Genomic DNA, 16,521 nt, shown 5'->3' with positions numbered 1-16,521 from the left:
TGTGCACTTCTGCACACCCTTCATTTACGTGGCGGTGTGTTCTTTCTATGTTCCTCTCTCTACATGCTCGGCGTACGGAAAAGGTGTGTTTAATTACAGCTCCGATGCAGAGCAGGCCTCTGCATCGGCCTCCAGCTCTGCACAGTTTAAAACGGTTACATTACTCAGCAGCAGACATGGCAACCGCACACACTCTGAAACACTGACCCGCACACACTCCAACACCTTCATTTCCTCTCCCTTTCTATGCACGCAAAATACTCAAGAAAGGATTTGTGCATTTGCACATATCAACATTCACGCAGGAAGTAGGAATAAAATGAGGAGGCAGTGAGTTCTGGTTGCAACCACCTATAATGAACCCCTCCTGGGTGCAGTCATTGAGAAATTGCCAGAATAAACGCTGAGGAACGGCATCTTGGCCAAAACGTCCGTGTGGCAGTATTAAACAAGTCAAATTGGTGTGCAGTCCTAGTCTTTCTTTTTATATTACTCACATGAAGGATGCAGCATCCCATCTTCAAATATCTAATCTCAAAGTGAGCCCATTGTGTCTTCATTTGTACGAGGCAGTGAGGAGCCAATCAAACGACACGGTTTCAATGTATAACAAGGAGAATAGAATACAAATATCACTCTGACCTTCTCTGCGTCCTGTTCGAACAGACGCAGCTGGAAGCACTGGTCCAGCTTCAGTTTCCTCATGTGCCACAGCTGCTGCAGATTCTGGCGCGTCCCATGCAACTTATCCAGCAAACCCGTCACTTTAGCTACTAGGTTGTGCGCGTCCGCCTGCACTTGGAAGCCGTGATGATGGTCGTTGGAATCTCCACTCGCTCCGCTGCTGCGGTTACCGTATCCGCTTTCACTGCTACTTCCACCTCCCGCGGTTTGAGACTGCAGCCTCTGTAGCAGCCGTCGTCCCTGCGCGTCCAGCTCCTCCACCGATGCCTTCGTGGCCCTTTTCTTCAGCGATGAGTGCTCTTCCATGAGCCGGCGAGACCCTTCCAGGTCCCGCGGGAGGTCACGCTGGGACAAGGTTTCCTGGAGCTCCTCGAGGCGAGCGAGGGCCCGCGCCGAGTCGCTGGCAAAGGTCTCAAACGACAGCCGCACCTGGGATGAAAGTCAAAAAGGAACAGCCTTTTCTAATATGGAAATACTCAATTTCAACTAATTGAGTCTGAGTAAAAGACAAGCCTTGCAGGTAAAGTTCTGCTGTGAAGAGCACAGCTGTTTTTCTTAATTAAACACAAGATACAGAACAAAAAGAGTAAGTATCCAAACCTCAATCCATTCATCATGGTTGTACTCTAAGCTGCCCTCGAAGTCAGCTGTCAGCTGGGACGAGTCCACAATCTTGGATAAACCATCTAAGGAGACCATCACTGTCTGGAGTGGGCGGGTGTAAGTGGGACAAATGGAGTCAGATGTGACAATAAAGAGACAGGACAAAAACAATTAAAGATGGTCGAATACAGGCGAAGAAGAAGTGAAGAAGAAAAAGGGAGAACAAGAAGGAGACAAAGAGAGAAACAATGTAATCACCATCACAGTCATCGTCTTCGTAACGCTCCAAATTATTCAAACGCTAACTTGTCAACACATTTCCAGCTGTTAAACCGAGGTTTTGAAAAGAATGTGAAGCGTCAGTGGCTCCTCATGTCTACTGTTTAGATTGGTGGAGTGACCAAAAAAACAGCATTCCAGTCATTTTAAGCTGCTTTCGTGTTATCGTTAGTAAGATGGAAATACACGAATATAAACCCTCAGGGAAGTAAAAGCAAACACTGCAGAGGTTCACTAGAGGGAAGGAAACACAATAAAATGCTAAATAAATGGTCAGATTTGGGGGTTGGAGCCAGTATAGATGCCATTATCGCTTTTTTTAAACTGCGAGTAGTAGTTGTTGTTTGAGGGGTGAACCTCCACACGCTGGCAGCAGGGGGCCGTGCAGTGAAAACATCATCTGGTCCTGCTGGATAACGAGCAGCAGTTGTGAAAACTCAACAGTACTTGAGGAAGACGGGGACCACATCTTGATCAGGCCCTCCCTCCCCCGTCTAGAAGTTTGCAGCCAGAGACTCAAACCAGTGACCTCCTGGTTATCATCATCATCATCGTCTACTCACATTCAGTACATGCTTGATCGTAAAAAAAAACAACGACAACAAGCGGCTGGTCCAAACCCAACGTCCTACTGTTGGGATGTAATGCTTTGCCATGTCCTATATATCCTGTTCCCATAGTAACTGGGTCAGGACTAAATATACCAGCACATGCCCACAGAGGACAGAACAGTGCCACTGTCACCGAGCGGCAGCTCCATTAGAGCTGATAAATTAAGACCGATGTCTAAACTCACGACACAATACTCATCTTCATAACACATAGAACAATAGTCTGATGTCCTGAGCTCTACTAATATCTAAAACAGTAGTATAATCATGAACCAGGAGACTCTAACATCCACAACAACAAAAGCAGGATTTATGTTAAAGGCTTTAGTTTTGTGCATTATAAGTAGTAGAAGTATGTTGAGTGTCACCAACCTCAAATTCAAACTTGGAGCTGCCGAAGTTGGTCCTCTGCTTCTGCCAGAAGTTGTCTGGCTTGATGATGAGGGCGACGTGGATACAAGACGGAAAAGACTCCTGGAGGATCTTCAGCAGGGGCTTGATGCTGTCCCACTTAGAACCACGCATGTCCACGATGACTGTGAAGCCATGTCTGGCCACCTCCTCACTGCAAAGGAGACAGGAATAAACAGGTCAGATCCCAGGATGAGAAGAGAATTAACGCGTGTGAAGATGTGCAACTTTTGAATTATTTTATGAGGCTTAAACCATTAGGGTAGCTTCGGGGGAGAGTATAAACAAGTGACGGTAGCAAAACCAGATGTGTTTGATTTGAGACTGAACGAACCTGAATGAGCTGACGGAAGCAATGTCGACCTATTGACGCACAACATTCCAGAATCGGAGGCGATTTAAAGCCACAAAACATATGGGAATTTTAAAAGTGGCAAAACGATTTATTTATTTTTAAAGTGAAAAAGATCTCATGCAAATCTGCAGAGCATCTGGGGAGGAACAAAAAAAAAATTGTTAAAACATTCAAGCGTTGAAATTTCCACTGCTGCTTACCAGGAGTCGTGCTGCTGAATAAGTCCATAAAAGGTTGTTTCTCGGTGTTAAAGGCTTTAATCTGAATGTGTCGAGCTAGGAGACAGAAACAAACCCAGGTCCTGCTCTAACTCTCTCTGACCTCACGTCTGAAAACAGATAGGCGGCCAAATGGGTAGAGAAAAACAGAGAGGGAGGGAGAGAGAGAGGGAGAGAGAGAGAGAAGCAGATGTAACAGAAGGGGAAAGACGAAAGAAATATTTAGACAGGAGAAAGAGAAATCAAGCTGACCTCCTCCTGAGTTCGTGACACTCGGCTCCTTCTGCGCCTCAAACTGATAAATGAGAACAGACGTGTGTTTTCTCCCCCTAACTTTCCTCTGAACGCCGACGTGAGCCTGAAACCAGGATGTCCTGATTCAGAGCAACGCCACATTGTACTTTAAGATATGGTTTTAATGCATTCTATTAGTATGGGACAGAGGAAGGAAAACAGATTGAATTTGTCACTTTTTAACAGTTTTATCCAGTCGGCACTCTAAACTGAACACCAACTAATGTGGCATGAAAGTAGAAGATAAAAGCACAAGGATAAAGAAGAAAGTTACATGATTGAACATTTCTGGGATTTATTTTTTTGAGTTTTTTTGCCCTTCTGAAAATTTAAATATAAGACTTCTTTGCAGGGGTCATATCTGATGAATAGTTTGTTCTTGGACTTTGATACAGCATTGCAAACAATCTACAACATACAGATATTTGCATCATTCTGAATACTGCTGACTGGAAAATATGTTTTTTTGCCTTTGTACAGCCCAGAAAGCCCTGAAGCCCTTAAGACACCTGGACCCAATTGATCCGGACCACCTCTCGCCTCGACAAATCTCCAAACTCTGTGAAAAAGACTGAAAGCACTCGACACTAGAAGCACAGCAGCGCAGGAGGATCAGAAGAAGCAGAACAGGAGAGTGCAAGCTCTCCTCTAAGCTAATCATAACCGACTCCAAACACAACAGCCTGCAGCCAAGTGGTAAATGTGAAGGAAAGGCGTTTCTAGACCTGAACGTTAGCGTGCAACAGAACTTCAGAGCGCAATGGAGTACAACCTCGCAAGGAAAAGAAGCTTTAATCAGACGTCAGACCTGAATGGCAGAGGGAGAGAGGGAGGAGAGTTGGTAAAAAAGGAATTAGTGGGAACCTACATAAAGCTTTTTTCTAGAAAGTCAAGAGGATATGACACGATGGGGGGAAAGAGGAAAGGGGGTTGAATATTCACAGAGTCCAAAATAAAACCAGCGCCGGCTCTTTGTAGCCTCAGGTTATGCTTCAGCGTTTTTAAATGAAAGCAAGGTGGCAAGTCTGACACAAAGAAAGCAATGAGATGAGTGTGAGTGTGACTGCACAAAAGGCCAAGAGGAGGAGTCTGTTTCAAATTAACCCCAGATCAAGAAAAGGGTCTCAAAAGTTAGTGCATGTGCACATGTGTGTGTGTGTGTGTGTGTGTGTGTGTGTGCTTGGATAAAGTTTGAATCCTCCACAGAAACCCTGTGCATTGGTGTGTTTGTAAGTGAAGTGTTCCCACCTGGGGATGGTAGCCAGGTAGGCTATCAGCCGGCGCAGGTCTTCGGGTCGTATTCTGTCATGGTTGCTCCGTGCAGGAAAGGTGAGAACGGGACCGCCACGTCTGTCTTTGCCACCTTTGGAGAAATAAAGCAATTAAATAGCCGTTACTACCCATGTGGATGTTGCTTCTATACTGCAGCAAGGCTGAAGCAGAGCAAAGGTCAAGAAAAACAAGTTCTCGGTGGTAAACTCTTTGTTCCTGTGTCACTAATGGAATGGACTAGTAACTTGTCCAGGGATTTCCTGCTTTCCACACATCAGTCCTGTGATATGCATGTGCATCAGGAAACACCAAAAGTCAGGAATTACATGAACTCTTTGCCTTTGCAACTCTCGTAAGCACTAACATGAACAGCTTAAGTGTAAGTAACCCAGTGAGTTCTGGCTTTAGAAACTGTTTGTCAATCAATTTTGTTGTTTTTGTGGCCTGCCTGAAGCTAAATGTATCTGGTTTCCTGTTTTAAGATGATATGCTTTTATTTTGAAGGCGGCTCGCAGAGTTAAAAAGTCGCATTGTGCGCAGTTTAGTGTCAAAATTAATACAAATTAGAGAAAGAAATTGCATTATCACTCCCCCGAAGAGGCACAAGGTTAGTTCAAGTTGTAATAAATGTAATAACTGTGTATGTTTTAAGGTAATTAGCATAAGTGTTGGCTCTATGTATGTATGCTATTAATGCTAACGAGGAGTAAGCTAACGTAATTATAGTTCTTTGTGCCTTTGTTGCTCTTACGTTGGTATTGGAATTCATCAATACATTTTAAATCACCAGTCAAGTGCAGGACTATTTTTCAGAGGGGTACGCTACATTAATATTGAACTTGTCACTTGCTGGGTGACTTCACCTCGCTTTACGCATTCGTCTCTTCAGATGAATAGATTTGCATCCGCGCGCTAACACAACAAACACAGTACAGATCTGACCTGAGAGGAAGGCAACCTTCTCCTTGAGGATAGGAAGCACATCGATGGCCTTCATGTCCTCATTGCGATGAAACCCTGAAACACAGAGAAAGATGGAGACGTAAGAAGAGGCAGGCGGCTTGCAACTGGAATTCAAACACAAAGACAAATGAATCTCCATCATGCGTTCAGTCAAGGAGACAATATTTCTTCATGGTTAGTGTGATAATGCTTTGAGGTTTAACTGACCGGGCACACTGATGGGTTTAATTCGGATGACTTCCATCAAGTCTCCCACTCAAGTCACTGTCTACAGCCAATGAGGAAAGACAACTCAACCAGGAAACTTTCTTTGACAAATAGCTTAAAAGGTATTAATATTATACTATAAGCATGGACGTATACCTTGGACAATAACATCAGCTGTATTTCTTGAAAACGCGACTCAAATACTTGTTTAAACCATTGGTCTTGCAAGAATCATAAAAACACACACACAGAAATACTATTCTGGATAATTTAAATATGAAAATGCAGCAACACTGAAATGCACAATAATCCGAAGCTGAAAGCTATAATGCGGCATTTACTCGAAAGAAAACCTCACATCGACCATGATATGGACAGCTTTGACCACAGAATATGAATGCATGTGAGTGAGGAGGTGTGTGTGTGTGTGTGTGTGTGTGTGTGTGTGTGTGTGTGTGTGTGTGTGTGTGTGTGTGTGTGTGTGTGTGTGTGTGTGTGTGTGTGCGTGTGTGTGTGTGTGTGGGGGGCAGTGCCTCTCTGCAGATGCAGTAAGCTGGTGATGTCATCAGATATCACTCATTCTGGCTCTGAGTCATCTCCCTCACATTTACACACACACACACACACACACACACACACGCACACACCTCCTCATTTGAAGTGGTGTGCTAACGGCAAATCATAATCATAAAGAATGCCGTCAGGGGAATGAGACATGAAGATATAAGAAATGTGTTTGAGCTCTGTTTTGGTAAACAGAGTTTAGGAGTAAAAAAGGAAGACAAATACGAGAGAGGAAAGAGCAACAACTTTACATAAACACCGTGCTGCTTTGACAGTTATGATATAAACATTTATTAATCACACGACTACAAATGGAAATGAGCCAATTAGATGGTGGCCAGACTGAGAGCTTCATCATGCTCAGACACACACAAACCCAATGCCCTCACATTAAAGTCAGTCATGACTCTAAATGCATTTTCAACTACAGTAAAGACACAATCTGATTAAACCGTTAACTGCTACTTCCAGGTCGGAAAAGATGGATGGATGAATAGATAGATAGATAGATAGATAGATAGATCAAAGACTGCATTGGAGAGGCACAAAGTGAAACGTCAGAAACACTGAAGCACAGGCAGCTAATGATTCAAGCCTGACAGCGAAGAGAAGAATATTGGGACAGACAGACCAAACTGCAGAGTACAGCGAGACAGAGGAGACTGCAGAGACGACTAAATAACTCCTACAGGTTTTAAATGGCTGCTGTAATATCAATTTCATCCACGGTCGGAGAGAGTTAGGAGGAGCGGTCAGGATGACTGCACATGCACTCACGTGGGGAAGTGGCCGGACCGGACACCACCTGACTCAATAATGTCTCACTAGCTGAGAGGAGATGGGACTGAGGCGGCAATAATGGTCTCGTTCTCATTCCACGGTTGGTGAGAGGAGAGAGAGAGGAGAGAGAGAGAGAGGGAGAGGGAGGGAGGGAGGGGCCTCACAAGGGAGCCACACTCATGGGTTTTATGATCTCCTCTGTCGCTGGCTGTTTCTTCATAACCTGCCGCACCTGTTTCTCATCCAAACCCCCTGTCTCTCACACACAGAGAACAAGGGAAGAGGCCTGCGCAAGGCAATAGCTGGAAATGATGTTAAAAACAGAGACATCAGCTTTTGAAGAGTGCTTCACTGTGTGTGTGTGTGTGTGTGTGTGTGTGTGTGTGTGTGTGTTGAGCATCAGCACTACAGAGCCCGAGCGGAACAGAAACAATACTCCTCCTGCACTTTGTGTGTTGGCACATGCACGTGTGTTTCCCTGTGAAGCGTGCCCAGACACATTCCTCACTGTGGTGGTTTATGTAAGATACGGCACTGGCACAGGGCCAACACTGCCCTCTATTACAATGCTGCAGCACCAGTTACCGCAGTTCACACCACCTTGGGCCGAGTCTGGCAGGAAGGCCGGACAAACACGTACTCTGGCTTTTATGCAGCAAGTTGCACATTTTAACGCTGGAAAACGGGACTTTGTAGATCAGTTTGGTTCATTTCACATAAAGTACTGTACGATTATTACAATAATGGAGAACTGTCGGTTGTTCCCATGGTATGATGACTTATCATGTCGACCCTGAAAAAGAACAACAACAACCACGGAGCCTTTCCTAATTTTCATCATGTTCATATGCAGCAATAAAGCACACACACTATCCTCCAGAGATACAGCATTAGCCTATACACTGTGATTCATGACATCCCATCATCGCCGCTCACACAAACACACCGGAACACACGAGCACACGCAACAATCTCCCGCGCAACCCCTCATTTGCAAGTCTGCCGAGCATGAAATAAAGCTTTTCAATCACAGACTGCTTGTTCATAACGCACTCATAATGAGAGCAATCCATTCCACTGGCAGGCTGCACTCAGTGGCCTGCAGAACCAGGCAAAATGCACCGCGTTCGTCCAAGAAATACGCTTTTTACGGTGAGCTTTTGTGTATTAATATATATATTTTTTTATACATCTAGAACTCAAAACGAGGAAATTATATATTTGTTTTTCATTGCTCACTGTGAAGCATCTGGCATATCTACGTAGTAACAGGAATGACAAGGTGATGACTGCACACATGACAGGTCGTGGATCATTTAGACACCAATGCAGGAGTGCCGGATGACATTCTGTCATTATGACACACACACACACACACACACACACACACACACACACACACGCGGGCATTCACATGTGCACTGATGCTCCCTCTCTGCATATTTAGTAATAGAGACATCTTATGAATACATTAATCAAAGGGACAATAGTAGTGTGTCAGGTGGAGTCTGTTCACGCTTGGGTTGGCGTGACAACACATAATGCATGATATATTGTACAACGATGCTCTTGTTTGTGAGCTCCATGCACCCGTTATCTTCCGCTTACCCGGGGGGTCGGGTCACTGGGCAGAAGGCTTAGCGAGGTATTCCAGATGTCCCGCTCCCCACAGACATTTTCCTGCTCTTCCTGGGAGACCCGCAGGTATTCCCCAACCAGAAGAGATATATAACCTCCCCAGCGTGGTCTGGTTCTACCCCGGGGTCCGCTTACCATTGGACATGCCAAGAACACTGGCTCGCTTGGGGCAGTGACTCACTCCCAACCTACCATTGTTCGGCAGAGAACCATGGCCTCAGCCTCAGAGGTAGTAACTCTCATCTCGGCCGCCTAACACTCGGGTTCAAACCGTCCCATTGCATGCTGAAGGTCACACTCTGATGGAGCCAATAGAACCACATCATCTGCAAAGAGCAGAGACGCAATTCTGAGGTCCCCAAAGAGTACACTCTCCTCCCTACGGTCGCTTCTTGTGCATGAAAACAGAATCAGTGACATGCGACAACCCTGGAGAAGGACAACACTCGCGCTTGTGAGCTATGCATCTACAAGTGGAACTATTTATTATACTGGTAATTTGCATTGCCACTACATGTATGAGCAGTTAGTGAATGATTGCCCCCTCTTATTGTAGATCTTTTCCATGTGATAACTATGCAACAACAATGTCCAAAACAATGGAATGCTGGAAGACGAGTACATACATGTAATGTATTGTCTTGATAAGGGAAACTGGCAAAACTTAAGGACCAGAGGCATATGTTCCCACAACACCTGTGCAAAACTGCCAGCATTAGCATCATTCATAATTTAGACTTTAGATGTACGGTCAGGATTTTTCCAATCACATGCTTGCATGCAAATTAAAGTTACAGTCTGCCCAATGTTGTAATAATGCAAACTTTGTCTGTACAGTGATGAAGTTTGATACTCCTTGGCATGATAGCTTAACGGTATCATGAACCAATACCCATCCCTTTTAAAATCATTTCTCAGCCTATGTTTCAGCAAAGCTTGATGTTACTGAGAACATATTTCACATGCAGCTAAAGCGGTGAATATAGTTTCACTCCTGCTGCTCAGTGAGAATTCAGTGAGAACAGACAGAGAGCAAGATCCATCCTTAAACTCACATCGCTGTGTGTCAGCGGCAGTGCAACTGGACAACTGGAGAAAGTGAGCCAATCCATTTCCTTTTGCTCTATTAGGTCCAGGCTGAAAACACTCACGTGCTGATTTCAACACACCACTACAGAACAGATTGTGTCCGAGCCTTCACACCACGGGGAGAAAACATCCGGCATCCTAAAGAACCCACTCTGGTTTACAGACTTGTTTCTAGAGGGCCTTTATGAGATATAATGGGGAATGAATGCACTACGTTTAGGTCAGAATGGGGAAAAGTTTACAAACCCTCGACCAAAATAACACGTGCAAGGGATAAACACAACCAATGTATTCACCTACAAGCATCATAACCCTAATTCACGACCCTGGAATGAACACAACTGCACATTGCTGTCGTCTGAGCAGACGACCTCAGTGCATTGAGCCAATCCCTTTGCTTCCAATCCTTCAGACCACAGGCTAGACTGTACATGGTGCATCTGCACAGCCTGGCACGCCGCATGATGCCAATCCTCTGGCTCACAACCTCGTAACCTCAAACCCAGAGCAATTACAAGCTAGGCTGTATGTGTAGTAAAGCAGAACAGACAGGACTGTGACATTATACTGCAGAAATACTACAGCACAATTCAACCTGACTTCATCTGCCAGTGAGGATAACTGTGTTTGGGATCCAAAGATTCAGAGCAGTAGTCTCTATATGAAATGCATTTTATAGCAATGATGTGCACCCAGATCTTGACCACTCAGCCAATCTGTCACAGTACAGATTCAACAAACGGATGCTTATTATTAATCACAGCTGTATAAATGTAAGCCCTTTGTAAGAATGTACTGTCTGCTATATAAGAAGATTTACAGCGCATATGAATGTGATGGATTTCAGATGGCTCCTTCATACTTCAGTGCTGGGTCAGAGCCCAGTATGTGAACCTCACTACGAGTCTGAGTGAAAAGAGAGAACTGGGAGGTATAATATTTGTCCCACTGCTCGGCCTGGTTTGGCTCAGCTCGGCCCGACTTGGACTGGTTTAGAAAGTGGGGGGGCTTTGGGAACAGTGCAGAAACAGAGGAAGTGTGAAAGTGGATAGCTTTAGTCATCATGTTAGCCTTACTGTACGTGGCTGTGTGCGTATGTCTATGCCATGTGTGAGTCTGTGCAGGTGTACATGCATTTGTTGTGACCTGTGTTTCACTGAAACCCCTTTGCAGGGCTCTAAGAATAGGGCTCCCTTGGAGAGAGGGATGTGTCACTTTATCAGCTTGTTGGTGTAACAGAACCCAAGCAGAAAGTAGGGCGCATGCCACTCGAGATCCTCGAGGGAATTCACTTCAGCTGAACAGAAAATGAATATCTTACACTGAGAAAAGGTCGAAAACGTCGTGTTGTCTTCCAGGAAAGCTCGAGCCCTGCATGTCCACCTGCATGGCTGCGGGTCATCGGCTGGCGTCTGCAGCAATGTGAGCTCTTCGGTTTTGATCTGATACGTTTTAGTGGTAAGACACACAATATGTCTGCTTTTCGGGGTTTGGGGTCACCTGGGAGTTTGAGTCAAATATCAGTCTAGAGCACTCAGCAAAAACATACTAAACTGCTGAATTCACAGTTTAACGTTGATCTAAGATTGGAATTATTCGGCTAGTTCACCCAAGAGACTCAAACCCAACAATTCAGCTTTGAGCTCGGTAATGATAACATATTTTACTCTGAGAAAAATATCTACTCCCATCATGAAGATGCTATATTGTTCACTATATCTGCGTTACACCTTGGAGTGAAGGTACATCAAGCTGCCGTTGCCCTCCAGGCTGCAGTGAGCAGAGTGTTTGGTGGAGTCCACATAATGTGCTGTCACCAGCAGGATGCTTGTCGCGTCCCCGATGTGACAACCCCGACTAGAGTAACAGCAAGCGGGTGTTGCCACGGTGCAACCCAGTGATACGGTAAACAACTTCAATCTCCCTCTTGTCCTGCCTCCCGCTCCATCTCTCAGTCTCTCTTAAACTGTGCATCCTTTACATGTATTTACCGTCCTATCTTTTACTCACACACACAGTCTCCTCTCCCTCAGATGCAAAGCCACTTCTAGCAGCCGCTCTACTCCACTCCCATGCTGTGACCTTCAGCCGGAGCTGGCAGGGGGCCTGGGGACTGTGGCGAGCTCAACTTTCATCGGGTTTCTCATATTGTTGCTACAGTGTGGCTTACTGTAAAAATAACACTTTGCTCCTACCGCTACCCCTCGACCTGGATATAACCCCTAAGCAAAGCAACAAAAAAAGGCATGAATAAGTCATAACAAATGGCGAGGGTAGGAAACAAGAACGGATCTCACGGTGGAGCTCTGGCACTGTGCTTGTGTGCTTAATCTGGAAGTGCAGGGTGGCGCCTTCAGATAAAACAATGCCGTCCCGCCACTAAATAACTGTTATTGTACGTTTATTCCTGCAATTTGTGTAACCTAAACAGCAATATATGGATGTTATGCAAGTTAAGACCTTAAGAACAATTCATAATAACTCATAATGTAATTAATTTGTCAGGTTTTTTCAATATAATTTAGTCTATGTCTAAGGCCCAAAATAGTGCCAAATGCCCATGAGAAGTTCCCATGGAATAAGCTGATGTCTTCAAATAGTCCCATACTCAGAACATACAGTAACAAGTAGTTTTACTGTTATGGTTTTATCTATCTTCAATGATTCAGCCCATTACTGCCAATATTTCCACACAAATAATTAATTATTGAGCATAAGAGAACAAAATCCTAGGGATGACCGACTGAAACTAACAACTCTTCACCTAAATATATACTATAGATTAGGAGCTATTAAAAATAACAACTTGTCATACAGTTGTGTAAATCATATCCACACTATTCAGCACAATCAATCTGATATACCCTAAATATGACTCTTATTAAGTACAGTGTGTGAGCAGCAAAGGTGCAATGCATGGATAAACAATGAATCAACATTTATATAAAAATTGCAATATGGCCAACCACAACACTAAAATAGCAGGAGGAGCAATATTTGAGAAAGACTAAATGAGTACCATTTTAAATGAAATATTACCATTTTAAATGAAATATTCTTCTGCTGCCGAGATAACCTAAACTTCATAGTCCACATACCTAAGAAAACAGCTTTGATTGGTAGAAAATCGCACGTGAATGGGAATAATAACATCATTCCCTCTAATATGGCAAATCATAACAATAATAATGTGCAGATATAGACAGCACACAAGGACGTGTGTGTGTGTGTGTGTGTCTGTTTCACTTGTTCAGGTTGTAACACACCTTGACAGAATGTAAGTATTCTATGTGTTCGTACTGTAGTGCTACAGCTGTTTCTCTCCCTGTCTGAATAACAGCCTCACCTTCGTATATCATTTACAAATCTCCTCTTCTCTCTCTTTTCCCTTGTTTCTCATCTCATGTGACGTCGGTCTCTCTCTGCACCCTCCTCTATTGACTTCTGACATACTTAGTGTCCCTCTAGGCCTCACTACTGGCAACCCTCTGTGGCACTTGCCAGTACTTAATGCTCTCCTTTAATTAGAGGGTTGTGTCTACGCACTGTAACATGGCTTCATTCTAAAAGATAAAGAAAAAGTGAGGCCTAACTTGTCTGCGTCAGAAAGCAACAGCTCTTTGACTGGAAGCATTTGTCTTTATTATTTGTCAGTATTAAACAATTCTTCCTGGGGTGCACACATAAATGGACAACTACAGAGTCTTCTCGTGTTGGACCAGTTTTCCCCTTCACGCGATATAAAGGCATTGGTACTTTAGCTTTTAGCGGGGCTGACTTACTATAAAAGTGAAAAGGTCCTGTACAAGGACAAATGGTCCACCTGTCCCAAGTGAAAGGATTGATCATCTGATTGCACAGTTATCCTCAAGAGTAAGTACGAGCACCCAGGACTTCACATTTTGTGCGAGGTCCTGGGACACGTATTCCAGATGAGACTATACGCCAGAGGCGTTATAAATCCTCGCTCAGCTTGCTTGCCTTGTTGTGATCTCATTCTGCAGTGCTGTCCCTCATGATGAATAGCACTATTTCTCCTAATCGCTTCAGAGCTACTCCTCAGACATCTGCATTCATTACCCCTGCAGGCACCAAGGCTTGGTGATGGAGCAAGAGAGAGAACAAAACAACACTTTTTTTTATTGAGAGTGATGGCTGTAGTATCTTCTAGCTACCTGATTAAAGTATTTGGGGAGGTAAAAGCCGGGTCGGGTGTTATGGACTGTTCTTGTCTCATATTTTACCTTCTGTCCCATGTTCAAGGCGTACGCCAGCAGTCCTGGATGGCTTAGAAACTGTTCTAGTGAGGTGTTGTGTTTAGCATAGCCTCAACATATGACTTGTTTTCTATTTTTATCCTATTGCAACTAAATCCGTTGTCTGTCTGTGTACTGTAGCCCAGCCCAAGCTGAGCACAATGACCCATATAGTACAGTGAAAACAGGACACCTTATGTATGAGGGACGGCGGGAAAGTGCATAAAAAGAAAAATAATGTGCATGAAAGTAGTTGCCTTTTGTTTCTCCTTTACTTCCTAGAAATGTCATCTAATTATTTCAAACACAAGATAAATAGACAAAGACATGACTTTAAAATAAACCGGATTCTGGATAAAAACAACAGAATATATTTACGATTGAGAATACTCTACCTGAGAGTCTGATCAGGGTTTCCCCAGCCTGGGCGTACTGCCAGCTGTGGTTATCCAGCACTGCCATGGTGAACCAGAGCTAGCATCGAACCGTCGCTCTCATGCAGTCCACAGGTCTACAGCGGTTATCCCACCACCACTTCGAGCGTTTCCAACCGCACCATTGTTGCACAGTCCGGCGAAGAGGCCACTGAACAACGGCGTGCCCTACATTGGCCAACGCCCTGCCACCCACTGAGCTGCCAAAAGCCAGAGGCACTGCCAGCTCCTTTCTGCCTTCACCAACTGGCTTTTCTTTGCCGTGTCACTAACCCCTCCCCAAAGCAAGATTTAGTAACAAGTGCTGCTTTGCATTAAACAGTTTCTCCCTTGTGCGCCTGTCGCTGGTGGATTTGTGGGTGAAATGGGCTTTAATAATGATTTGTTGTAATCTCCTCTCTGTCTAATTGATAGATAGATAGATTTTGCACTCGGGCACCTAAGGACCACTAATGTAAATAACAGGACCTGGGATTTGGACTCAGGTCACACAGACTTGACTTGGAACACAATATATTGCTGTGTGAGCATCTCTGGGTTTGAGAGGCGAGAGGAATGTGTTACATTACAGTAGATTGTAAAATGGTATTAGTTGGAGACACAGGGTAATAGAAAAAGGGTTGTAATGTTATTGATAAATAAGTTACGGTTAGTATTGCGTGCCTAATAATGTTAGCGATATTTCCTGCAAAAATACAGTTATGTACTTTGGAGGAGAGTTTATATATAGTGTGCTTTTCTCATATCGCATTGCAATAGCCTGATGAAATTGACCAAAGGCCAACCAACTAAACCAACTAAGCTCTAGCTATGCTGAGTTCTGTGCGCTGGATGGCACATTCATTACAACCATAAGAGACTTGAGACTTGACTTGGACTTGCAAAAAATGACTTGTGAGCACCTCTGCTTCACACTTGTGTTTTTAAGAGCAGGGCGAGTATCTTTATGAGACATACCCTGAATGAAATGTCAATTCTGAAGTACAATCATCTTGTTTTGAAGTCTTACGACACACACTACTAATAAGTTTATTAATTTATAATCATGTATAAAGCTTTTAGATTTGAACCTTTACGCCATCTTGACGTCAATAAACTCCAAAGACACTCAAACAACATCTTCAACCATGCATAACTTAATTAAGGCCACATTATCTTAGTGTTTATCCCTTTTGTGAGTTGGCTAAAGTTGATTAAAATACTCATGCATATCCACTTTCATAAAACAGAAGTTGACTGGGAGCCACAATCTTTTAAACTTGAAAGGAAACAAAGAGCTCATTCACTGTTTACTACGAGAGGAAAATTAAGCTTCTTTGTTGTCTCTCACAGGAAAAGTCAAAGGGGGGGATTACCATTGGTTTCCAAATTGTGAGGAAAGCTCTGATAAGCTCTAAAAGTGGGTTTACAAGACATGGAGCTCAAAGGCAAAGCCCAAAAAGTCATGATCCAGCATCTAAAACATCAAATTAAGACTAATATTACTGCTTGTAAACATCCAAAACCGCATGAACATCCACTTTGAAGTCACACTGTGTGTAGTATTCCTTTCTGGGACCACCTACCCGCTTCCTTAGCTGGGTGACATGGTTCCACAGTCAGCCGACCTTTCCTGTCCCTGACAAGGCCCGTGTAGTGGGAACGGAACCACACGGCCAGACCAGCCATGTTCTGTGTCACAGATAACAATCCAAAGTACACTAAAGTGGCAACAACACAAATAAAAAGAGTAATCCTGTGGTTATAGACTGCAACTGGCTTTGGAAAGTCAGTATTCGAGCGCAAAAAAATCTGAAAGCTAACTGCGCTACGTTAGCGGCGTTCATGTCGCGTGTCTTTGCAGGAGAGTTAACGGCCTTCTCT

At 44.0% G+C, this 16,521-nt stretch overlaps 1 protein-coding gene across 1 annotated transcript in view; it reads right to left on the bottom strand.

Annotated features, from left to right (window-relative positions):
* Window positions 1–16,521, bottom strand: part of triob (trio Rho guanine nucleotide exchange factor b) — a gene marked incomplete at its 5' end in the record, with an annotated part of 92,963 nt that overhangs the window by 52,701 nt on the left and 23,741 nt on the right. Inside the window, 5 exons of the mRNA XM_079227369.1 lie at window positions 643–1,113; window positions 1,285–1,385; window positions 2,546–2,742; window positions 4,704–4,818; window positions 5,670–5,744. Coding sequence (XP_079083495.1) covers window positions 643–1,113; window positions 1,285–1,385; window positions 2,546–2,742; window positions 4,704–4,818; window positions 5,670–5,744 — 959 coding nt within the window. The remainder of the gene's footprint in view (window positions 1–642; window positions 1,114–1,284; window positions 1,386–2,545; window positions 2,743–4,703; window positions 4,819–5,669; window positions 5,745–16,521) is intronic.

The sequence above is a fragment of the Taurulus bubalis genome, assembly GCF_910589615.1.
Source record: "Taurulus bubalis genome assembly, chromosome: 12".
In the NCBI taxonomy this organism is placed as follows: Eukaryota; Metazoa; Chordata; class Actinopteri; order Perciformes; family Cottidae; genus Taurulus; species Taurulus bubalis.
The sequence above is the reverse complement of the archived record's forward strand: the minus strand, read 5'-3'. Positions and strand labels throughout refer to the sequence as shown.